The following is a 22,157-nucleotide window of genomic DNA, read 5'->3' as shown; positions in this document are numbered from 1 at the left end:
CTGCTGAGGTCAGTCTCCAGAGACTGAGGGAATGACTGGCCTAAATGCCAGATGCTTAGAAGGGAGTTAAATGTGACCTGGCTGAGAGACAGATAGCTGAGATGTGGAAGCTATTGTCAGTTACTAGTCAGATGCTATATGTATCACTTCTGTTGTAGTCATGTTGTGGATTAACTTCTTCGAATGCCTAGATCAAAAAGATTTATTTCAACAATGATGATTCATGTAGTACCTGAGAGAGACTGAAGTGTTTGTGTGTGCTACGAAATGGATTTTGATAGGAAGATTTAAAATCTAGAAGTCAGAAGAGTTCATCAAAAGGGTGCCAGTACTGTGGGTTTTATGGTGGGAAGATGAGTTAAGAGTTGACCATGAAACATAGGTACACTGGACAGGGCTTCCAGGCAAGGGTGGGAATAAGTACAAAGGCAAGGAAGTGTGCAACAATGTGCCAAGTTCAAGAAATTGCAATATGTTTGGCATCTCTGAATACAGGATTGGCAGGTAGGTGGTGCTAGAGAATGATAAGGAATCATGCTGGGGAAGTAGACAGGAATCAACTCATGGAAAGTTTTATTTGGAATTGGTCTTTTTGCAAGGGAGAGCAAGTAGAGGTCTTTAAATTTAGAAATGGTTTGCTTTGTGTGATTTTAGAAGATTGGAATAGATCTTAATCTTGACTGGATTGGTGGGAGAAGCCAGTGAGGAAACGGTTACAGTGGTTTAGGTGAGATGGTGAGGATCTGAGCTAGGGCAGTAGAGGTGGAGCTAGAAAGGAGAGGTTGAATTTGAGGGCTCTGTGTGAAATAGAATCAGTAGGCCTCAGTGACAGTTCAATTGTAACTACTGGTCTACCAGTTCATCAAGGTAAGGAATAAAGGAGAGGCTCAGGTCTATGGAGGAACAAGAAAAAACTCAGGTAGAGAGGTGTTGAGATACCTGTGGCCTGTCAGGGTGAGTCTTCAGCAGGAAGCTTGTTGCTGTTGATGCCAAAATGTGTCTTTGTTTGATTCTGAACCTTATGAAAATCTGCTTGGTTAGATGCAGACTACTACAAATCTGGGATTGTATTGAGTAAAGCAACATGAAGCAAAGAAAATATTCCTGTCCCTAGGGTCCCGGGTTCGATTCTGGTGAGGGGTATATGCCCAGGTTGCCAGCTCAATTCCCAGTGTGTGTGTGCACGCGTGTGTTGGGGGGCCTGCAGGAGGCAGCTTGTCAATGATTCTCTCTCATCATTAATGTTTCTATCTCTCTATCCCTCTCCCTTCCTCTCTGAAATCAATAAAAAAATATATTTTTAAAAGGAGGAGGGAGAGAAAAGAAAATATTCCCCAAAGAAGTTTGAAAATACATTTTTAGGATCCTAAAATTGTTACAACTTTATGATTGAATCATCCTGCAGTCTATCCTAAAGGAAAAAATGCAAACAAAGATTTATGTGCAAAGATGTTTAGAATCAGTTTAGTTGTAATGGTAAAAAGTTGAATACAGTACAGAGAAAATAAACTGGAAGGTATACATCACTGTTAACTGTAATAATTTTAAATGATGGCATTATTAGCGATTTTTATTTTTTATTTTGAGAGTATGTGATTTATGGTTTTTCTAAAATGATCATGCATTCATTTCCGACTAGAAAAAATATGTAGAAGTAGTATATAAAATGGTAATGTCCAACAATAGTAAGTAGATTCTGGTATACCCATAGGATAAATGGTTATAGAGCTGTTTAAATAAAATAACTTAAAATAATGAGACATTTTTAATCAGGTAGGTAAATCTTATAAAACATTAATAATCAGCTCTCAAATAATCCATTATAATCTTTTAAGCCATCCTATATAATAAAACCCTAATATGCTAAGTGTCCGACCGTTCATTCGACCGTTTGACCAGTCACTATGACGTGCACTGACCACCAGGGGGAGCCGCTCCAACCGGTAGGTTAGCTTGCTGCTGGGGTCCGGCTGATGGGGACTGGGTGAGATGGGCCAGACATGGACACGTCCTGGAGCCCTCCCGCAGTCTCTCCCCTGCCCCTATCATGCACCAGTGGGGTCCCTTGGCCTAGCCTGCACCATCTCCCAATCCAGGACCCGTCAGGGGATGTCGGAGAGCCAATTTCGGCCCACTCCCTACAGGCCAGGCCGAGGGACCCCACCGATGCATGAATCCATGAACTGGGCTTCTAGTATATATATAAAGGCTGGCATAAAAGAATTCAGGTTGGTGGGATTGAGGATGCTTATTTTCTTTATTCTCAAAAAAGTTTTCTGGTTTCTATAGGGCTTTTTGCTTCTTTTTTTCTACTTTTCACGAAATAGTCTGTTTTATTCTTTCTTCTTTTCTACCACTTTAGAAACTACAGACTAAGTGGTTTCCTTTCCTTAAGTGTTTAACATAAACACATATTTAACTACTGGGCCTAAGCCGTCAGCCAGAAATCCTTAGTGCTGCTGTGGAGTGGGAGAGGTTCCCGCCACTGCTGCTGCACTCACCAGCCGTGAGCCCAGCTTCTGACTGAGTGGTGCTCCCCCTATGGGAGCGCACTGACCACCAGGGGGCAGCTCCTGCGTTGAGCATCTGCCCCCTGGTGGTCAGTGCGCATCATAACGACCAGCTGTTCCACCATTGGGCCGAAACTGGCTCTCTGACATCCCCTGAGGGGTCCCTCTAGTCAATACAGGGCAGGCAATAAAGAGTAGCCTGCTCTTTTAAGCAGAGGCTGTTGCTAAATGACAATGAAGGCAGGGGAATTATGTTGAGGTTGAGTAGATATCTGGGGTTGTCTTGAAAAGTTACAGTTTGTTGCTTTCCAAGAGACAGTCCAGCAGTACTGAGGAGGTGTCTTATCAGTATTTTTCCCAAGCCTGTAAAACATGCTTAGAGCAAAAGTTATGAAAAGAGGCTTATTTGAAGGGGAAGAGGAAAGGGGACTTTCTACTAACTAGAAACTCCTTGGTGCAAATTATCCCTGAGATGTGAAAACAGCAGGGAGGAGGTGGATGCAAGAATGTAGCCTTGCTTCTGAGAATGACAGTCTGCAGCTTCTTTTATGCATTTGGAATTAAGAAGGGGAGGTAAGGAAGATTACATAAGTGGGAGGAAGGAAGGCCAGAAATTGTCTATGATTGGATTACAAGATAGTTAACAGGATTGTGTTCTCTTTTGAGGGTGGTCTGAAAAAGAGGCATTTCAATGGACAGGGTTAGTATAATGCAAAGTTAAACCATTTACTAAAGAGGGTATATGTCTGAGGCATGACTACTCATTATGACCTGCCAAGGTAGAAATTTATGACCCTTTAAGGTTACTTTTGGTTAGATTTCTTATAGACCTCCTTTTTCTATCCACAACCTTATAATATGAAGGGACCAAGCAGATGTTATATCCAATTAAAAGGAAAAATAAAACAGCACAAATTTATATGGAAAGAAGAATGTTAAGATGAATTGCAAAAGGATATAAAACTGGTATTTCCACAGTGGGGAGAAAGTCCCTTAGATCACTACCAGGTTGGACAGAATTTACATAGCTACCAGTTTCCTACAGTTAACAAATAGTTGCAAAATGCCTCCAAACCAATGAACAGGGATAAACTGTGATCACTTGGAAACATGTGCTGTGGACAATGCATAAGTTTCCACTGAAACATTTTCTTTTTTCCTGCAGAACCCAGAACCCCCTTGGCTGTCCAGTTGAGCCTGCTTATCACATTGTGTTTCTCTTTTGTTTTGGGGACATGGAAATACATTGTTTTTGAGCATGGAGCACAGGGGTCCCTTAATCTTTAGTGGAAATGGCATCTTTGTTTTCTTAATAATAAAAAAAGGTATTTAATCTAAATGGTGACATCACTCTAGAAGCAACCTGATCTTGTTACTTGGCCCCAATGTGTAGTCATTATACATCTCCTTTCGACTAATGGCTGCTGTCCTTTTACTTTGAAACTCAAACAGATCTCTCCCATATTAATATTTTCTCTCTTGTTGTCTTCTATCTATAGCCCACCCTCCACTCCCACCCCAACATGTTCCCTTCTTTTTCTCACAACCCATTTCTTCTGAACCCTCTGGCTGTCAAAGATCACAGTAGCTGGTACATCTTTTTAATAGTTATTTTATTGATTTGAGAGAGAGAGATCGATTTGTTGTTCTACTTATTTATGCATTCATTGTTTGACTCTTGTATGTGCCCTGATCAGAGATCAAACCCACAACTTTGGCATACCAGGAAGATCCTCTAACCAACTGAGCTACCTGGTCAGGATGTACTTGGTATATCTTGAAGCTGGAATCCCATCTTAGTTCTGACTGCAAAGCCTGTACATTTTCCACTAGATCAGTGATGGCGAACCTATGACACGCGTGTCAGCACTGACATGCGTAGCCATTTCTGATGACATGCCGAGGATGAAACATTTGCTGCTCCTGAGGATGAAACATTTGCGACTAGAGTCTTGGAGTTAGTTTTTTCCTCAAAGTGACACACTACCCGAGTTATGCTCAGTTTTTTGGCAAAGTTTGACACACCAAGCTCAAAAGGTTGCCCATCACTGCACTAGATTGTCATGGCCAACAGGAAGGAGGAAAAGATCCTTGAGTTGGACCTTGAGAGAATAACAGTTTGTTAGGTAGAAGTAGATAAAGAAAGCACTTTAATGACACAAAGCACATTTGCCTGGGGCCCAAGTTCCTACTGCCTGGAATAAATAGTAAGTGATAAAGCTGGGAGGTGAGTTAGCCATTAGGCATGTGTTATGCCTTGCACTTGCTTAATGCTTTGTTTTAATCTTTACATCAGCTCTACAAGATAGATGTTGCTATCCTCACCTAACCCTTGAGAAAACTGAAGCACAGAGTGGTCCCTCTTATAACTTATCTGGAATGGCTCAGCTGTTAAGTGGCTGAATTAAATTTAGAATCCCCTTCTTTTCAACCCTGGGGTCTTTATTCTTTCTACTTCATATAAGGCTAAGGGATTTTAAGCAGGGGTGTGAAGTGACTAGAATTGTATTTAGGAAAGATAGTGATGAAAGGGAAGCCAGCTTTTTGACCTGATACTATCATTTGAAGGCCTGAACCCTTAACCCAGCACTAAAATATAGAATTAAATGCAGAAACTTAAGTGCCTTGAAAGCTATCGAGGGTCAGCTACTCGTAATGTGGTCTACACATCTTCAACTTCAGTGTAATCCTGGGGCTTATTAAAAATGAAAATTCTATACACTCTTACCTTAGACTTATTAGAACAAAAATCCCTGGGGGTGGAGTCCAGGAATCTGAGTTTAAACAAGCCCTCCAGGTGATTGTTAGTCACACAAATGCTTGAGAAAGCCCTGATAATATTATCTGGCCACTCTGCCTTTCAGCATTTCCTGGTGTTACCAGCAAAACAACGAGACCTCAGTTCTTGTCTTCTTGAAGGAAAGAGTTCAATCAAGAGACAAATTGCAGCAAAATAAGCAAGAATTTATTGGCCACACAAAAACACATTTAGAACAGTGAACTAAGGAAGGGCATAGAAGAAGCAACAGGAGAGCCTAGGTGGGGCTGCTTTGGCTCACTGGGAAGTCAGAGCAAAGAGGACCTTGGAGATAGGTTAGGGGTTTAGCCCAGAACAAAATGCCAATGCCCATTGCTCCTCTGGTTGCAAGTCTTGTGGGGCCTATTAGAGTTTAGGGGATACATACTTGTGTGGGGAGGTGAGGGGAAAGGGGATGGCACAGGCATGCTCGCCTGAGGGAGAGGGAAGAATGAGTCCTTTGCATTGAGGGTGTTTATCTCTTTGCAGGTGGAAATCTTAGGAGAGGTCTCTTGGGAGGGTCTCAATATAACATCAGCTTTCCAGGTGTGCTCTTTCAGGGTTATGTTCTCCACTGATTGGTCGGCACCAGGGCTGGAGTCTTTAGTAAATGTAGTTGGTCCTGAGGCAGTCACTGAGTCACTTGTCTAGTTTTGCTGCTTTTCTGGGCCTGGAGCTGAAATACAACTGAGGCCTAGATGTTATCTTTAGGGAGGAAAAGGTCAGGGGGTCTAAACCACATGACCAGCGATATTAAAGGTCAGAGGATCTAAATCCCATGTCCAGCAATATGCTAGGGGAGAAAAAGGTTACAAGGTCCTTGTTTTCCAAGCTTTGCCCCTTTCTAGGCATCCAGGGCTTTCCGCCCCGGTGAGTTTCTGCACCTGGCCCATTGTCCCTGCTCTGCTCATGTCTTTCTGTCTCTATAACACTGGTTGTCAAAAGGGTGCATCTTTTTTTTTTTTTCCTTGTCTTATTCTTTTTATTTATTTATTATTATTAAAAAATTTTAAAAATTTCTTTATTGATTAAGGTATCACATATTTGTCCTCATCCCCCCATTCCCATCCCACACCCCTCCCTACACATCCCCCACCCCCCTGCTGTCCTTAATCACTGGTTAGGCTCATATGCATGCACACAAGTCCTTTGGTTGATCTCTCCCCTTTACCCCCCATCCTCCCCTACCCTCCCTCTGAGGCCCGACAGTCTGATCCATGCCTCCTTGTTTCTGGGTCTATTCTTGTTCATCAGTCTATGTTGTTAATTATTTCCCCTAGATGAGTGAGATCATGTGCTATTAGAAATACACTTATAAGAACCGAAAATGAGAAAAGCAATAATGGTTATGCTGACAGGCAAATGAATCAGTCTGTAGTGAGTTTCTTTCTGGGCCAACAGTTCTTTTGAGACCCAAAAAGGGTGCATCTTAAAATGATTTCCTTGATAGTAGATCAGAAACTTCATCTCACATTAAATGATAAGTACTTTATGATGAGGAATTATCATTATTGCTATCTAGGAACCTGACTCAGTAACTGTCTTTAATACCTTTAGCATTATACAGACTTCAGCATAGACATTAACTCATATATAAAGGTGGTAGTAGATAGAAAAAAATCTGGAAGGATGCACATCAAGCCATTGCCAAAGAAAAAGTTATTCCTGGCACTCGTTGTAGAACAGGAGGGTAGACTTGATTCAGGGGGACCACAACAGGGGGACTTTGCAAAGAGAGAGATTCAACTCAACTCCAAATACAACAAGGAAAAGTCGAGATTTATATCTGAGGAGCAGAGTGGGGTTTGGTAGATCTTTGCTACACTGACCTAACAGGATTCTTGCTGAAGGCAGAGGGTGATCAGATAATACTTTCGAGATGGTGGAGGATGAATTTGATCAGGTATGGAGGGTTCTGGCTAAACCAACTTGACAGGATTCTTGCTGAAACTGGGTTCTTGGAGGACATGCCCAAGGATGGGGCTTAGTGAAGCTTACAGGACCTGAGTCAGATTTGGCCAAGAAGAGAGTCTTTGTCATCACTAACAGTGATTACTTCAGGGGGGAAAGTTAGGGATTGTGGAGAAGTAAAGGGAGGGGCTTTAACTTTTAGCCCCTACATGTTTATATTTAGCCTTTATACATGGAGAATAATTTATATCATTAAATATTTTAAGAGATTTTGGTAGAGAATTAATTCTGACATATTTTCAAATGGATATATTTTTCTGTTTCATGTAGTTTTACTAAAAGTAATAGATAGTATTGTAATATCTATTATCAAACTTGGAGAACTTCTACATTTTTTTTTTGAGAGTTGCATCTATTCTAAGAAATAATCAGCTTTTTTCCTTCTCATGTAGTAGTGAGTTATAGTTTTAGAAATAAAATTCAAATGAACAGCTTTAATGAGATAGATGATATTTTGTTGAAACTAATTGCCTAGATATGTTTAATACTAGAAACAAGTATTTGCATGTTTTGTTTTATGATGGGATTGCTTTGATTTTGAGCATAATGGAGCATTATTTGAGTCAGTGTCATTATTTCACTTTGTAGCAGTGAACACATTTTTAACTACTTATTCATCATTTTAAACATGTAAAGGAAACCACTTAATTTGTGATTTCTAAAATAGTAGAAAAGCAGAAAGAATAGAACGAACTTTTTCATGGAAAGTAAAAATAAGAAGCTAAGAGCCCTATCTATATATATATATATAAAAGCCTAAGTGACCATCAACTGTTCGACTGTCTGACCGGTAGCTATGACATGCACTGACCACCAGGGGGCAGATGCTCAACGCAGGAGCTGCCGAGCTGCAGTGACTTGGCAGTGGCGGTTGTCAGGTGACGCGCCCGGAACCAGAGAGGAGGGAGCCCGATTCTGGGGTGCGTCACCTGAGAACCACCCTCTCGCAATCTGGGACCCCTCAGGGGATGTCAGAGAGCCAGTTTTGGCCCGATCCCCCGCAGGCCAGGCAGAGGAACCTCACCTGCCGGAGGGACCTCGCTCACTCTGCAGATGCCCTTTGAGCCGCAGCGCTGCCCCAGGTGCGTCCAGCCGGGGAGGGACGCAGGAGGTTGGCTCCAGGGCATGTCTGGCCCATCTCACCCAGGCCTGCCCCGCTGGCCACCTTCTAATTAATTTCCTTTCAATGTGCATGAATCCGTGCACCAGGGCACTAGTAGAAACCAGAAGACTCAGCAGAGCTTTCTGTGATGAAGAAAATGCTCTCTTCCTGTGCTGTCCAGTGGCAGCCACTCTGCACAAAGAGCTATGAAGCACTGAAAATTTGGCTAAGGTGACTGAGAAACTGAATTTTTAGGATTACTTAATTTTAATTAATTTAAATATAAATGGCCACATGCGACTAGTGACTACCAAATCGAACAACACAGACCTACCAAGAGCAGTCCTTATCAAAGTCTGCTGAGCAGGAGAATCACCTGGGGATCTTGTTAAACTGCAGATTCTAATCCAATCAGTCTGAGATGATTCTTTATATCATTACCATCTGCATTGCTAATCAGCTCCTAGGGCGTGCTGATGCTTCTGGCCCAGGGACCCAGCTTGGAGAAGCAAATACCTAGAACATACTTGCATCCATTTATTTTAGATGATCTCCTAAAAGGAAGAACCAAATTTAAAAATTCTCTCAGCACTCTAGGATTTTTCAGAGTTCTCTCACCCCGAGGTGAGAACCTGGTCCTGGTGTCAGTGCTGCAGCTCACCCTGGTAGCAGGCAGCCAGCCCTGCAGCCGGAAAGGGCGAGGGAGCTCCTCCAGGGCGGACCCGGGCATGTGCAGGAAGCTGGATTTTTCATTATGCTTGCCATGTAAGGTGAAAAGGAATCTTATGGCAAAGGTACTTACTTCAACTTTCCCACTTTTTCTAAAAGAAAAAAAATATCTTTCTTACAGGTTTTGTGTGTGAAGCTGTGTGGAAGTTGGAAATGCTATCAAGCACATTTTTACAGCACAGTGGCGCCACCTGATGGTAAGCTTTCAGAGCACTTCTTTGATTCCTATGCTGATTTATTGCTATTCTTCCAAATCGAATGAGAGTGTGAGTTTTGAGCAAAACAGACTTTTCTTGCATTTCCCCACTTCATGCCACCCTGCATCTGGCTCTGTTCAGTTCCTCCCTTTTCTGTTCCCCTGACATCTCTGATGTCTTTTGGCAAACTCCCACCCCAGCAGTTGCAGATGAATGAGAAATGTTTCTTCCCTCAAAAACTTAACTCTTTACCTAGGAAGACTCTAAGGTAATCATAATAAAGTGTGATATAGGCTATGATAAAACGTCATAGAATGGTAGGGAAATCGTGTAAACTGTCGTATGGTGAAGGTACTATAGGAGCCATGCAGATGATAACAGGAATTCAGAGGCTTATGAATACATGGCTAAGCATTCCTTTTAGAGGTTTTGATTTTAAAGTTACCTTTATAAAAAGTAAAATTTATCTATTTTTATATTGTCTTTTTTTTCTTAACAGAAGTAACAGTTAGTTATAGACATGGCCTTCCCTTGATAACACTCACTTTACCATCCAGAAATGAACGCTGTCAATTTGTAGTCAAACCAATGTTATCAACAGTTGGTTCGTTTCTTCAGGACCTACGAAATGAAGATAAAGGTGTCAAAAATGCATCCATCTTCACAACAGGTATATCTATATTTTTTTCAACTTCGTTTTTTTCCTCTTTTTCCTTTGTTTTGCTTCTTTACTTTTTAAGAAAGAAATTGATTCTTTAATTATATTTTCCATCACCATTTATCCCAACTATACACTTTCCACCGCCACCCATTGCAATCACCACACTGTTGTCCATGCCCATGAGTTCTTCCTCTTCTTTTTTGGCTCAATCCTTCCATCTCCCACACAACACCTCCCCACTAAAGTTGTCTGCCTGCTCTCTATCCATGAGCCTGTCTGTATTTTGCTTGCTAGTTCAGTTAATTAAATTCCACATATGAGTGAAATCACAAGTACTTGTCTTTCTCTGACTGGCTTATTTCACTTAGCATAATGATCTCTGGGTCCATCCATGCTGTTGCAGAGGGTAAAATTTTCTTTCTTCTTACAGCTGAGTACTATTTCATTGTATAAATATATTACACTTTTTTATCCACTCATCTACTGATCCATCCACTAGGGCTGCTTCCAAATCTTGCTATTGTAAATAACGCTGCATATGTTCTTTCAAATTAGTGTTTTGGGTTTCTTCAGATAAATTCCCTGAAGTGAAATTGCTGGGTCATAAGGCAGTTCCATTTTTAATTTTTTGAGATGATTCTTTATATCATAAATGGTTGGTCTTCACTGAGACCTTTTAGAATCATAATATTAAACAAAGTAACTATTGAATAAATTTAGTGCAAGTTTCGATTACTTATTTCATAAACTTAGCCATGAATAAATTTTATTTTATTTTTGAATTTTTATGAGTTTATTTGAGCCAAAACTCAGCCCTGAGAAAATTTTAGTAACACAGTCATCAGTGTGTAATTTTCAGCAAAACTTGAATAATATTTAAAAATGTAGTTTCAATGATTAAAATATCCAGTGAACAATTAAAATACACAAATACTTTATTTATCTTTGTTATAGAGCACTTTCAATCTAGTATGTTTTTTGACAGAATTGGTTCTCAGGAAGAATATACTTTTTAAAATATGGAACACTTAACGAATTTGTGTGTCATCCTTGTGCAGGGGCCATGCTGATCTTCTTTGTACCATTCCCATTTTAGTCTGTGTGCTGCCAAAGCGAGCACTACATAGTTTTAAAAACCAGCATAGGTGGTTAATCATTTAGACATTTTAAATTTAAAATATGGCTTTTAGCCTGGTTGGTGTGGTTCAGTGGTTGAGCGTCAACTTATGAACCAGGAGGTCACAGTTCCATTCCCAGTCAGGGCACATGCCTGGGTTGCAGAACATCATCATTGATGTTTCTATCCCTCTCTCTTTCTGAAATCAATAAAAACATATTTAAAATATAGATTTTATGCCCTTGTGATCTGACATGGCCTTAGACTTACTGCCCCTAAAATAGAATATAGGATTGTTTATTCTTTATAAGTGAATAAATTGGCATTGTTATTTTATGGTAGTATTCCATGCTTAGAATAAGCTTATTTAAAAGTTGAATATTGGTACAGTTTTGGAAAAGAAATAAACAGTCTTCTCCCCTAGCCAAGTTCAGAACTAATAAAGGATAGATTATAGAAGTTGGAAAAATTAAGATTAATTACTCAACAAATATTTATTGAGCACCTAACTTATACCATGCACTATTCTAGATGTGAGAGGTAGAGCAAAGAAAAACTCCTGCTCTTGTGGAGTATACATTTTAAAGGGATAAAGAAACAAGGTGAAAAAATAAAATATATAAAATCTATATATATAAAGAGGTAACATGCAAATTGTCCAGGACGCCATAATGTCACGACCGCTCAGGAGGAGGCTGCGTGTGCAGGTGGGTGGGAGGGGACTGCGTGTGCAGTGAGGCAAGCCACAGATGGCGCAGGCCCGGAGAGAAGAGGGCCTGCCAGCCACCGTGGCTGCGGGGAGGCCCGGAGAGAACAGGGCCTGCCAGCCGGGGCACACTAGCAGTCCCGCCTCTGCACGTGAGCTGCAGAGGAAACACCTTTTCTGACCGCTCATTGGCTAAGCTCCTGGTATGCCACTCACAGTGTTCTTGGTAACTTGGGTAGTAAGAATCCAAGAAGGTGGTCTAGGGTTTTTCCACCTCACTCCTGGAGGAAAAAACGAAGGTTCGCTGCTGGAGGGGCTAAGAAATGTCATTTCCTGCTCTAGCCGGTTTGGCTCAGTGGATAGAGCCTCGGCCTGTGGACCACAGGGTCCAGGTTCAATTCTGGTCAAGGACATGTACCTAGGTTGCAGGCTCCTCCCTGGCCAGGGCCCAGGTCAGGCTCATGCAGGAGGCAACCAATCGAAGTGTCCCTCTCACATTGATGTTTCTCTCTGTCTTTCCCTCTCTCTTCCACGCTTTCTAAAAATCAATGGAAAAATATCCTCAGGTGAGGAAAAGAAAGAAAGAAGGAAGGGAGGGAGGGAGGGAAGGAGGTAGAAAGGAAGGAAGGGAAAAAAAGAAAGGAAGGAAGGAAGGAAGGAAGTAAGGAAGGAAGGAAGGAAGGAAGGAAGGAGAAAGGAAGCAAGAAAGGAAGAAAGAAAAAGAAAGGAAGAAAGAAAAGAAAAAAAATGTCATATCCTATGAAAGAGACATCTTGAAAATGCTTAAAGTCATTTTTTCGTGGTGAAGGGACTGGACTCTGTGTTGATGAAAACACCTTGGCAGCTGCGGCGGCTGGCAGTGGCAGCAGCAGCGTGGTGATGGGGGCGGCACCTTCCCCTGATCAGCCCAGTCGCCTCCCGCGGGGAGCGGGCCTAAGCTGTCAGTAGGACATCCCCTGAGGGCTCCTGGACTGTGAGAGGGGGCAAGCTGGGCTGAGGGACCCCCCCTCCCCAGTGCATGAATTTTTGTACACCGGGCCTCTAGTATTAGATAAGTGAAATGGAGAAAAATAAAGCAGAGTGAGGTGGGGAGAGTGTGTGTGTGTATGTGTGTGCTGGGGTAGGAGGCTTGCTAAGGTCACATTTGAAGAAGACCTGGAAGAGATGAGAGAGCTCTGTAGGTAGGAGAAGAGTCTCCAAGCAGAGGCCCTGAGGCGAGGAGGGGCAGAGTGTGGAAAGCCTTGTTGAGTGTTATTGTAAGGACTTTGGATTTAACTGGAAGGGAGCTTTTTTCCTGGTAAAACCAGAATCAGAGAGTAGGGTTTTAGTCCGATGGTCACAATGGCCTAATACTCCATCCCTGAAATTGACAGACATTCCCCCCAGTCACAGGTCCAGTGAACACCCATGGACCTCCCCCACAGGGCTTGCCTTCCTAAGCTTCTGAGAGCAGGTAGATGCAAACCCTGAGCACAGTGCTTGCCTGGTAGGTAGTATGTACTCTATAAGTGCTTGTTAAATGAATGAAATAAAGAGGTTAAAGCAAGGATGGTTGTGCACCCTGCTTATTAATAAAAATAAGTTGAGCATCTTTGAAACATAAAGCACAAAGAAAAAGACCAGAAATCTTGGAGAAAGGGAGCTTTTGGGTTGAGTGAAAACACTTCATTGGGGTTTAAATCGATACTTGCTCAGGAATAGGGGGAAAATTTCAACACTTTATCATTATTAGCTCCTTCAAAGTATTCCATGTCAGCCTTTTGCTGTTCCTACATTAGTATAAAGGATAATGTAGTACTTCAAGTGAGAAATCATATGCAGTTTGATTTTTTAAATTTTTTATAGTGATACTTTAAGGAGTTGAAGTCATTTTGCCCTAGTTGGTTTGGTTCAGTGGATAGAGCATCGGCCTGCGGACTGAATGGTCCCGGGTTCAATTCCAGTCAAGGACATGTATCTCGGTTGCCTGGGCCCTGGTCAGGGTGAGTGCTAGAGGCAACCAATCGATGTGTTTCTCTCACATCTGTATTTCGCTCTGTCTCTCTCTTCCACTCTCCCTAAAAATCAATGGAAATAATATCCTTGGGTGAGGATTAAAAAAAAAAAAAAAGGAGCTCTGAAGTCATTTAAACATAAATTTTTAAATGACACTTGCAAAATCAGATAAAACTATTATTGTGTTGTTGATCTTTTTAAAAAGAGGCTCTGGTGGAAAACGGTATGGAGTTTCCTCAAAAAATTAAAAATGGAGCTACCTTTTGGGAATATATCTTCAGAATCCCAAAACACCAATCAAAAAGAAGATATGCACCCGTATGTTCATAACAGCGCCATTTACAATAGCTCAGATCTGGAAACGGCCCAAGTGCCCATCAGCAGACGAGTGGGTGAAAAAGCTGTGGTACATTTATACCATGGAACACTACGCTGCTGCAAAAAAGAAGGAACTCTTAACCTGTGCAACAGCATGGATAGACCTGGAGAGTATTATGCTAAGCCAGTCAGAGAAAGACAAGTACCATATGATCTCACTGACATGTGGAATCTAATGAACAAAATAGGCTGATGAATGAAATGGAACCAGGAGCATGGATGCATGGAATAATCTGGCTGGTGCCAGAGGGGAGCGGGTGTGGGTGACTGAATAAAAAAGGTGAAGGGATTAGCTAAAGAACATATATGCACACCCCATAGACACAGACAGTAGTGGGGTGACGGCCAAGAGAGAGGAAGGTAGAGGTGGGTGAGGGTGGGCAAAGCAGAGAGAGAATGGGGACACCTGCAATAATGTCAACATTTTTTAATGTTTTAAATTTAAAAATAAATAAAAGCAGTGTGCCAAATAAAATAAATAAAACGAGGCTCAGTGGGTGGAATTCGCCTGCATTTCATTTGGGCATGAAAAGTGTGTTCACAGTTTTGCCCATGGTGTGGGTTGAATTATTTGGCAGTTCCTCAGAAAATGATCTCACCCCAGCTGATAAACAGGAACACAGACAGCCAAAGTCCAGGAACAGACGCAGGTGCAGACTTGACTTGCTGCCTCTGGAACAAAAGAACAACAGAGGAGCAGACGGGAGGCAGGCGACCAGGGTCTTCCTGATTTTACTGGCAGTATTACTGCCGTCACACACATACTAATGTAGCTGAAATAGCTCCACGGTAATGTAGCCGAGCAAATGCCAGGCCAGGAAAAAATCCTCATCCTGGACTTGATGTGACGTACTTATATCACTGTCCTGAGGGAGTAATGATAGAAAGAGGAACTCCTACACAGCACCAGCTTTTTGCTTACTGTTCAATGACTTTGCTTTCTTCACATCTGGGTTACATTAAAGTTTAATTCAAAAGTATAATAACACAAACGAGGCTATGTGGGAAGCTGTGCAAAAGCACACGGAGGTTAAAATTTTCCAAGAGATGTTTTTTCCTGAAATGTTCCTCAAATATTTGTAATTACTGTTAGACTCTCGCCTACCTCTTTCCACCTCCATGCAATAAACCACAGAAATGCAGATTTACTCCGTAGGTTTAATTATGTTTATTACTATCTCTGCCACCCCCACCTTTGGCAGCTTTGCCTCTTTTTATCTTTCCCAGACTAGAAAGGGAGGGAGCCCTGTGTGGTGGTGGTGTGTGGTAACTTGCGTACCAAGTTTTAACGAACACAAATCAATCACCTATAGTAATTAAAAATAAGAGAAAGGCAGGCTTTTAAAAATGGTACGACCTATTGGACTTGGCTGTAAGCAACAGAAATGTAAGCATCGGCAGACTCTGAGATTGGGATCGTCAGAAAGCCAGGCTCAGAAGAGGGCAGGAACCGAGGGAGAACACAGCAGAGCAGGTTGGCCCAGGAGCAGCCTGATGAGCTCTGCTGTGACATCCGCAGCCCACAGCTGCCACCTCACCCTCTCTGGCCTTGCTGTAAAAGTTTCCACCTCCCCTGAACCTTTCCGTGACTGTCTGCAGATACAGTCTCCCCAGGGACATCAGCCTGGATCCCAGCCCCACTGACAGGGTGAGAGGAAGCACCTGCCTGCTCTGCGTGGTCCAGTGGGATGAACAGTAGAGCAAAAGGGAAGATTCCTCCCAATGGGAACGGTGTTGGGTCTAGGGAGCTCCCCAAAAGGCAGAGGTCCACTACTGTCCTATAAAGACCTGGGTTAGTAAGTATTTCTCTATATATTGGGAAAAGGTTCTTACTGCTCTAAAACAAGAATGTATTTTTGCATTGTTTTCTCTTTCAGATGGCAGTGAGATTGCAACTTCAACCTTGATGGGGTTTTTGCTAATGAATGATTTTAAACTTGTCATTAATAAAATAACATACGATGTACAATGCCCCAAGAAAGGTAAGAAACACAGCTATGCGACCATCTTAACATTGCCCTGTAGCCATGGGACTTTTAGAGGGAGGTGGCTTATCTTAACGAATCTTTTAAAATCATCAAATGGCCAAGAAGGCTTTGGAGAACCATGTTTAAACTTTTCTAGTCGGGGTGTTAATGATCAGTAGAAGTTACCTAGCAGGACTTTTAGCTTCATATCCTCTTTTTAGACTTTTAAGCCTTCACTTTAGGAACTTGAATGCTTACTCTGACATTATTGTGTTAAGAAGTAGGCTGGAAAATCATGAACTCAAACGTGTATTGTTGCACAGCTTTTAACTCTTTTTTTTAAAAACAGACTTTTTATTTTTTAGAGTAGATTTAGGTCCACAGCAAGATGGAGCAGGTAGTACAGAGTTCCCATACACACTGTGCCCACCTCCCCACAGCCTCTCCTACTATCAAGCACCACAGTGATACATTGTTACAATCTACGAACCTACACCGACACCTCATTATCACTCAAGTTCCACAGTTGGCAGTAGGGCTCACTTTAAATATACATTTAATGGGTTTTGACAAATGTGTAATGACATATATCCATTATTATAGATTTTTTTTAATGCTTTTGGTTTATCCACTATTGTAATATTATACAGAGGGGTTTCACTGCCAAAAAAAATCTTTGGTGCTCTGCCTGTTCATTCCTCCCCACACCCCCAACCCATGGCAGCCATTGATCTTTTTACTATCTCCATAGTTTGGCCTTTTCCAGAATGTTATACAGTTGGAACCATACAATATGTAGTCTTTTCAGATTGGCCTTCCTAAATACTAAGTACTATGCATATAAGTTTTCTCCACGTATTTTCATGGCTTGATAGCTTTTTTCTATTTAGTGCTGAATACTATTCCATTGCCTGAATGTATCACAGTTTATCCATTCACCTACTGAAGGATATCTTTTTTAAAAATATATATATTTTATTGATTTTTTACAGAGAGGAAGGGAGAAGGATAGTCAGAAACATTGATGAGAGAGAAACACTAATCAGCTGCCTCCTGCACACCTCCCACTGGGGATGTGCCTGCAACCAAGGTACATGCCCTTTACCGGAATCGAACCTGGGACCTTCCAGTCCGCAGGCCGACACTCTATCCACTGAGCCAAACCGGCTAGGGCTGAAGGATATCTTAATGTTTCCAAGTTTTGACAATTTTTAAAAAGTATTTTATTTATTGATTTGAGAGAGACGTTGCTTTGTTGTTCCACTTATTTATGCATACATTGGTTGATTCTTTTTTTTTTTAAATTTCTTTATTGATTAAGGTGTCACATATTTGTCCTCATCCCCCCATTCCCATCCCACACCCCTCCCCATGGATGCCCCAACCCCCTGTTGAACTTAGCCATTGGTTAGGCTCATATGCATGCACACAAGTCCTTTGGTTGATCTCTCCCCCCTCCCCCCACCCTTCCCTATCCTCCCTCTGAGGCCCAATAGTCCGATCGATGCCTCCTTGTTTCTGGTTCTGTTCTTGTTCATCAGTCTATGTTGTTCATCATCATTGGTTGATTCTTGTATGTGCTCTGACTGGGGATTAAACCCCTAACCTTGGGGTATCAGGATGACACTCTAACCAACTGAGCTACCTGGCCAGGCCAGGTTTTGACAATCCTATCTAATAAAAGAGTAATATGCAAATTAACAATCACTCCACTACACCCACAAGCCACGTCCACCAGCCAGTCAGGAGCGAGTATGCAAATTAACCCAACCAAGATGGCTGCAGCCACAGAGAGAGCAGGAGGGAGGCTTAGGTTTTTCCGGCGATGGAGGCAGCCAAGCTTCTGCAGCCCTGGCTGGCCCAGGCCTCTGCTTAAGGCTACAAAGTTTCAATTATAGAAGATAAATAAATCCCAACAGAAATGGCTGCCGCCACGGAGCGAGCAGAAGGCTTGGCTCTGCTCCAGGCTACAAAGTTTTGTAGAAGATAAATAAATCCCAGATACCAGGGCCTCGCCTAGGCCGCCCCATGCCCCAAGGGAACCCCCACCCTGATCCGGGTCACCCTTCAGGGCAAACCAGCTAGCCCCCACCCATGCACCAGGCCTCTATCCTATCTAATAAAAGAGTAATATGCAGATTGACCATCACTCCAACACACAATATGGCTGCCCCCATGTGGTCAAAGATCCTGCCCACATGTGGACACAAGATGGCCACCACAAGATGACCAGCAGGGGAGGGCAGTTGGGAGGGACCAGGCCTGCAAGGGAGGGCAGTTGGGGGTGATCAAGCCTGCAGGGGAGGGCAGTTAGGGGTGACCAGGCTGGCAGAGGAGGGAAGTTGGGGGCAAACAGGCTGGCAGGGGAGCAGTTAGACCTCAATCAGGCTGGCAGGGGAGTGGTTAGAGGGTGATCAGGCTGGCAGTCAGAAGCGGTTAGGGGCAATCAGGAAGGCAGGCAGGTGAGCATTTGGGAGCCAGCAGTCCTGGATTGTGAGAGGGATGTCCGACTGCCCATTTAGGCCCGATCCCACTGGGATTGGGCCTAAACGGGCAGTCGGACAACCCTCGAGGGGTCCCAGATTGGAGAAGGTGCAGGCTGAGCTGAGGGACACCCCCCTCTCCCCGTGCACGAATTTCGTGCACCGGGCCTCTAGTTATGAATAAAGTGGCTGTAAACATTTGTGTGCAGGTTTTTGTGTGGACATAAGTTTTCAGTTCATTTAGGTAAATACCAAGGAGTATGATTGCTGGATTGTATAGTAAGAGTATACTTAGTTTTATGAGAAACTGGCATATTTTCTTCTGACGTGACTGTACCATTTTGCATTCCCATAGGCAGTGAATGAGAGTTACTGTTGCTCCACGTTCTCATCAGCATTTGTCAGTGTTTTGGATGTTGCCCATTCTAATAGGTAGTGTAGTCATAAGTCATTCTTGTTTTAATTTGCAATTGCCTATTGACATATGACTCCAAATGCTTGCCTTCTGTGTATCTTTGGTGAGGTGTCTTTGACCCATGTTTAAAGCAGGTTGTTCATTTTCTTATTGTTGGTTTGACAGGGGTGGGGAACGTTTTTACTGCCAAGGGCCATTTGGGTATTTATAACATCATTCGCAGACCATACAAAATTATCAAATTAAACATTAGCCACTATATTTGCTCAAACACTTTATTAACTCACCCCTAATGCCTTGGCAGGGACAGACCAAATGATTTAAGGCCCTCGGGCTGGACGTTCTCCAACCCTCCTTTCAGAGGACACCTGGGTTGACAGCACCCTTCAGTCTCACCTGGACAGAATCCCTGCTAATTTTCACAGCCAGATGTTGTGGGGACTCTTTTTCCTGGCACTGGTGCTAAGGGATGGGAGCCTGGTGTGGGACTGGGGACCCCTCATTCCTCTGGGGGACCTCTGCAACCAAGATACCCCACCTCTTCTACCAGACTCAACATGGCTTCTTCTTTAAATCCTTATAGTTCTATTTAGCTGGTCATCAGGTGGATTTTAAGGGTGATTGCTTTATAATTTAGTTTTAATATTGATGTGGTCATGGGAGGAGATGAGCACAGCCTTTATCTACTCCGTCATCTTCAACAGAAGCCTCAGTTGCTATCAACCTCTACTTCCAGTAGTGACCAGCCTATTTCTTCCTTAACTAGAGGCCCGGTACATGAAATTCATGCATGGGGAGGGGGGCTTTCTCTCAGCCCAGCCTGCACCCTTTCCAATCTGGGACCCCTCAGGGGATGTCTGACTAAACCAGCAGTTGGACATCCTTCTCACAATCCGGTACCGCTGGCTCCTAACTGCTCATCTGCCTGCCTGATCACCCCTAACTGCCCTCCCCTGCCAGCCTGATCCATCCCTAACTGCCTCTGCCTGCCGGCCTAAATGCCTCTTCCTGCCCCACCCCCCCCCCAGCCGGGTTGCCCCCAACTGCACTCCTCTGCTAGCCTGGTCACCCCTCACTGCCTCCCCCCCTGCCAGCCTGGTCGCCCCCAACTGCCCCCCGTGCCGGCCTGGTCGCCCCCAACTGCTTCCCCCCCTGCCGGCCTGGTTGCCCCTCACTGCTTCCCCTGCTGGCTTGGTTGCCCCCAACTTGCCCCCTGCCAGCCTGGTCACCCCCAACCGCCCCCCCCCTGCTGGCCTGGTTACCCCCAATTGCCCCTCTGCCAGCCTGGTCACCCCCAACCGCCCCCCCCACCAGCCTGGTCGCCCCACGCAGCCTGCTGTTCAGTCATTTGGTCGTCCCTCATGAACCCCCCTGCCGGCCTGGTCACCCCATGTAGCATGTTATTCAGTCGTTTGGTCATCCCTCATTAACCACCCTGCCGACCTGGTCGCCCCACGCAGCCTGCTGTTTGGTTGTCTGTCCAGTTGTTTTGGTCGTGATGGCCCCTGGCTTTTTATATATTAGGATATGTTTGTCTTTTTTATTCCTTATTTTATTTTATTAGATAAGACTTGTAGTATGATTTTGAAAAGAATGGTGAGAGGAGACATCTTGCTCTTTCCCTGGTTTTAGTAGGGAATCTTTGAGTTTTCCACCATTAAATACTGTCATGTTTTTATTAAGTTGAGGAAGTTCCCCTCTTTTCCTAGTTTGCTGATTTTGTCAAATGCTTTTCTGTTGATGTGATGGATTGCATTTGATTTTTAAATGCTGAGTCAGCCTTTCATATCTGCAATAAATCCCTCTTGGTCATGTTGTATAATTCTTTTTATACATTGTTGGATTTAATTTGCTTTTATATTGTTGAGGATTTTTGTTAATGATTTATATTTGTTGCCATTGTTCTTTGTTTCTGATTTTGTTTTTCATGGGTTCTCTGCTTTGGTGGTTTTTAGTGAACATTTATATTATTCTATTTTCTTAGTGTAGCATTAATACTTCTTAAATTTTTCCTAGTGGTTGCCCTAGATTTTGCAATATACATTTAAAGTAATCCAAGTCTAATTTCACAGGCATTGCAAATACCTTATAATAACCACATATTTCCATGGCTGAGGAACAGTTATAACCCTCGGAAAGGTATCATGACAGTCCAGTTCATGTGAATTCATAGATCCATAGAGGCAAAAGGATGAGAGAAATCCATAATCAAAAGAATTAACTCTATGTTAAAGACTCGGACATGGCGACTCCCTTCCTTGTCAGTCTGGACCTCTTTTCATATCTGTACCTTGCTGTAAAGAGCTTACACTTGAATTGCTTTTCATATGTATATTATACTTCTGTTTACATGTGTGTATACCGGCTTTCCTCCCCTGTGGATCCTAAAATAATTTTTGGATAGATGGTTGGAGGGTAGGGGGAGGGATCTTGGGTGGAACTCAGGAATAAAAGTGAGCCCATAAACGAATGTGTTATAAACTAAGGTGAGGTATTCTCCTGGGTTCTGGTAATGGATATCCCCCTTACTCTTCCTGTACAAAGATTTTTAAAGAAACAGCAAGTCGTATTACAAAGAAAAAGGACAAACAAAAATATGATGATTTTAAGCCTACTGTCTGGTAATTTATCATTCCAAATTGTCTTTGTATTAGCGGGACTAACAGAATCACCTGAGACGGGAAGAAAGGCCCATACCAAACGCTTCCCAGGAGGAAGGAGGGCTGATGAGCCAGCACGGTGGCCAGCTGCGGGGAATCAGATGTGGGTCCCTGGACTTGCAGACCCTGGAGGAAAAAATGTGGTGACTGCCTTATGTTTCCCTTGTGTCTTTTCTCAGAAAAACCGAGTAGTGAGCACACTACTGAGTTGGAAAATATGAAATCCTTGGTTCACAGACTGTTTACAGCCTTGCATTTAGAAGAGTTTCAGAAAAAGAGAGAGCACCACTTACTGGAGGAAATTGACCACCTGAAGGGACAGCTGCAGCCCCTCGAACAGGTTAGGAAACATCACAGTTGAGTCTGAAAATAATACCCAGTTTTTATTGAGTGCTGTCCACAGGAGCATTTCTCTAGAAACTAAGGTGAGGTATTCACCAGGGTTCTGGTAATGGACATTCCCCTTACT

The 22,157-nt window shown here is 43.0% G+C and overlaps 1 protein-coding gene and 1 non-coding gene across 5 annotated transcripts in view; one reads left to right on the top strand and one right to left on the bottom strand.

Annotated features, from left to right (window-relative positions):
• The window catches only part of MCUB (mitochondrial calcium uniporter dominant negative subunit beta), a 91,256-nt gene that overhangs the window by 58,806 nt on the left and 10,293 nt on the right, over positions 1–22,157 (top strand). For 3 of the 4 annotated variants that reach the window (XM_054726685.1, XM_054726689.1, XM_054726688.1), the window contains exons 2-5: positions 9,231–9,306; positions 9,806–9,976; positions 16,041–16,145; positions 21,868–22,028. In XM_054726685.1, coding sequence (XP_054582660.1) covers positions 9,231–9,306; positions 9,806–9,976; positions 16,041–16,145; positions 21,868–22,028 — 513 coding nt within the window. Of the gene's footprint in view, positions 1–9,230; positions 9,307–9,805; positions 9,977–16,040; positions 16,146–21,682; positions 21,832–21,867; positions 22,029–22,157 lie in introns of all 4 variants that reach the window. The other variant, XM_054726686.1, reaches the window with a different exon arrangement.
• Positions 10,981–11,087, bottom strand: LOC114234690 (U6 spliceosomal RNA). Its single transcript, XR_003620876.1, has one exon. It is a non-coding gene; the product is annotated as a U6 spliceosomal RNA (small nuclear RNA).

Source organism: Eptesicus fuscus, chromosome 2 (assembly GCF_027574615.1).
Source record: "Eptesicus fuscus isolate TK198812 chromosome 2, DD_ASM_mEF_20220401, whole genome shotgun sequence".
Lineage (NCBI taxonomy): Eukaryota > Metazoa > Chordata > Mammalia > Chiroptera > Vespertilionidae > Eptesicus > Eptesicus fuscus.
The sequence above is the reverse complement of the archived record's forward strand: the minus strand, read 5'-3'. Positions and strand labels throughout refer to the sequence as shown.